Raw genomic sequence first — 3,175 nt, 5'->3', positions numbered from 1 at the left:
GTGAAGAGCATCCCCAGTTTCTAGCAGATTCTTGAAGGGGTGCATGAACCCCTAAAAGGGGTGAAGGGCCATTCCAGGGCCTGCTCTGTGTCAGGGTGTCTCCTTTCTAGACACCCAGAGGCCACTCCCGGGTGGATTTATCCACCAGGATGCAACGGTCCCCGGTCCACATTGCAGTCAGCAAAGTGCTTCCTATGGGGAGGAGGGAATGGGGCTGGGCCCCTGCAGAAAGCCACCTCGTGGAAGCCCCCACTCTGCCTGTGCCCTGATGGAAAGGTTTTCCTGGCAGCACGTGAGGGAGGTCACTCCATCCCTGGGGGACGAGAGCTTAGAAGAACTGGATTTGGGTAGAAAGTGGGGTTGCATTTATTATTTTTTTAAAAGCTTCCTGGCTGAGCTCGCTTCTTTGAAATGTGTTCAAGGGAGCCATTTCTGGAAAGGGGTCTGGGGACTCCTGTACTGTCTTCTCCGGGACCGGTGCTCTCTATTCTAGCCTCAGTTTGACTCAGCAGAGGCCAAGCCAGCTCCAGCTCCCCCGTGGTCATTGTCAAAAAGGCTTCCTTTGCCAGACAAGGGAGCAAGTGTTACCAAGGCAGTTTCATTCCAGGAGGCTGGGTTTCAGATCCCCCGAGTGCCATGTGGAGTAGAGTAGGGAGTTAGGGCACGCCTTCCTGAGTCAAGCCCAGTTAGATCTGGGATTGAACTCTAGCTCTGGCACTGATAAGGCCATGAGATCTGGGGCAAGTCACCTCAGCTGTTTGAGCCCGACGCCACCCCTGTGAAACAGGAGGGTTGGGAGGACCTAGCAGATATGTATGCTTCTTGAAGAAGCCGTCCGGCCATTAGAATCAAGAATTCAGAGCCTCCACTTTCTGGCTGTGTGGCCTGTGCACAACCTCAGTTTTTCTGAAAGTTTTGTTGCCTGAAAAAGTGGGACTGGCAGGACCTACCAAGCAGGAGTACTATGAAGATGAAGTACAATCACGTGTGAGCTCTTAGCTCAGAGCCTGGCAGACCTACGGTGCCCAGGCCCCAGCGGCATCCACACGCTTCTTCCCAGGTGGGTGTCCAAATTAGGCCAGGACCATCCAATCTGTTTCTGGCTTTCAGGAGCAACTCGTTCCAAGGTGAAAGAGGCATTAGCAGGATGTCCCAGCTAAACAGCATAGCTAGACCCATTTATTATCAAGTTGAAAACTAAGGGAGATGGATGCTTTTAACTTTCCACTCCATGGCTCTGCAATGATATGGCCATTTTATAATAAGAGAAAAATGAGCATAAATTCGCTGACTGTCCCAGGGCCGCCTGGGCACTGCTCTGCCATCCAGCAGCGGTGGATTTACAGTGCTAAGCTGCCCAGGCAGGCAGATTGTGGGGACTGCAGAAGAATCGGCCTAATTGGTACGATCACCTCCTGATCCTGCTAATAAAACAGTGGCCTAGTCCCAGCACTGCTTGGAAGCCAGGCTCAGCTGAGCCCCCTGCTCACATCTGTGATGGCGGCCTGTCCCAGGGAAACATTTTGGTGAGTTGCACTTGGCCACATGTGCAGCCTGTAACTCTGCCTCTCTTTCCTCTGGGTCAGATGGTACGGCCTTACCCCCTGGTCTACCTCCTCTTCCTGCCGCTGGGCACCTGCTTTCCTCTACTGGACAGAAGAGAGCCCACAGACAACACCGGTGGCCTCGGAGCCGGAGAATGCTGGGCTGACCTGGCCACGGGGCCCCGACCCCACTCTGTATGGGGCTCCTCTCGGTGGCTGAGAGCTTCACAGCCACAGGCCCTGCTTGTCATAGCCAGGGGGCTGCAGACTTCGGGCAGAGAGCATGCTGGCTGCAGATTCCGCTTCGGGAGGCAGGACGAAGGCAGTGAGGCCACCGGCTTCCTCCCTGCTGCGGGGGAGAAGGCCAGCGGCCCGTTACGGAACCTGGCTGAGGAGCTCAATGGTTACAGCAGGAAGAAAGGCGGCTTCAGCTTCCGCTTCGGTCGGCGGTGAAGGGCCAGACGCCTTGGAAGGATTTGCTTCTTGGACTCACCCCCATTGTCTTCACTCCTGCCTTCTCCCCCAGTCTCAAAGACCACGACATCCAGATGATGTAGGCATGGTTACGATCAATGATCCACGGTAGGACAGGTTAGGTGTGTGCTTACTTTTGATTTCCAACTGCTGAAGCAAAAAACTAGGCAGTGTCAAAAAGGAGGCTGTCTTGGAGCCTCGGTCGTCCCAGCCTCTCTCTTCCCCTGGGGCTCTGACTCCGAGCAGCCCCCAGGCCCCAGCAGCACGGAGCTGAGGCTGTGGCTGGGCCATGAGTGTGAATAGCAGAGCGAGGCAGCAGGCTGAGTGCTTATAGTTGGGTAATCAAAGTTGTGACAGTCTCTATAGAGACGACTGCGGGTGACATCAGAGTGCAAATGAGTGCATTCCACTGGGTACAGAGGATAGTTCTGAAAGTTAAAAATGGGAAAAAAGAACCCGATCCCCTTCTCCATGCTATGAGCACAAGATCCCCCTGGCAAGAAGCCCCTGCTGTGGTTTGCCTCTCCCTCTGACCGCAGCCCTTCTCCGCGGCCCAGTGTTAGCCTGGCCAGGAGTCTCCTGGGAGATGCATTGGGAAGGAATCCGTTTTTGCTATAGCAAGGTTGCATTTCACATGTTCAAAATCAGAGTATGTCGTGTGTACCTTTTCAAATAAAAGTTGTGACAACTGCAAAACCATACTGGAATGCTGGCTTCTCCCATAGTCTGAGTTCTGGGTGCCTTGCCTTTAGGGAGATGGAGCTCCTGTTGACTGGACCCAAACACCCCTCCTCTAGATCCCCGTAACTGGCAGTCGGTCAAAGGGGCTGAGGAACACAGTACATGTGCTTTTCACTTCCACTCGGCTGCTCCTTCCCAGGTTTCCTAAGAGCAAGGAACATTCGGAAAACAACTCCTCTGCCCCGGGGAGAGCCCACGCTCAGCCGGGAGTGGCTGCAGGCCTGGGGCCAGGCAAAGCATCCATTTCAAACGTGCCTTTGGTGTCTCCTGCATCCCATCCCGTGTCAGAGGCGGCGGTCGGATGCTGCTCACTACTGGGCTGGCTTCCGCTGCTGAGATGAGAACTTACATTGATGTTACTATGGCAACCCCTCCCCTCCTCCTCTAGAGCTGCAGCTTGCCCCTGTTCACAATTG

At 54.6% G+C, this 3,175-nt stretch overlaps 1 protein-coding gene across 1 annotated transcript; it reads left to right on the top strand.

Moving 5' to 3' along the window:
* The first annotated feature begins 351 nt into the window (after positions 1–351).
* QRFP (pyroglutamylated RFamide peptide) lies at positions 352–2,248 on the top strand. Its single transcript, XM_063714099.1, has one exon. The coding sequence runs from the start codon at positions 1,587–1,589 to the stop codon at positions 1,995–1,997; it is 411 nt and encodes a 136-aa protein (XP_063570169.1). The 5' UTR covers positions 352–1,586; the 3' UTR covers positions 1,998–2,248.
* The last annotated feature ends 927 nt before the right edge of the window (positions 2,249–3,175 follow it).

The sequence above is a fragment of the Pongo abelii genome, chromosome 13 (assembly GCF_028885655.2).
Source record: "Pongo abelii isolate AG06213 chromosome 13, NHGRI_mPonAbe1-v2.0_pri, whole genome shotgun sequence".
Classification (NCBI taxonomy): Eukaryota; Metazoa; Chordata; class Mammalia; order Primates; family Hominidae; genus Pongo; species Pongo abelii.
The sequence above is the reverse complement of the archived record's forward strand: the minus strand, read 5'-3'. Positions and strand labels throughout refer to the sequence as shown.

What these genes read in the sequence shown, in the direction of transcription:
- QRFP (XM_063714099.1), top strand. Translation starts at nt 1,587, where the DNA reads ATGGTACGGCCTTACCCCCTGGTCTACCTCCTCTTCCTGCCGCTGGGC.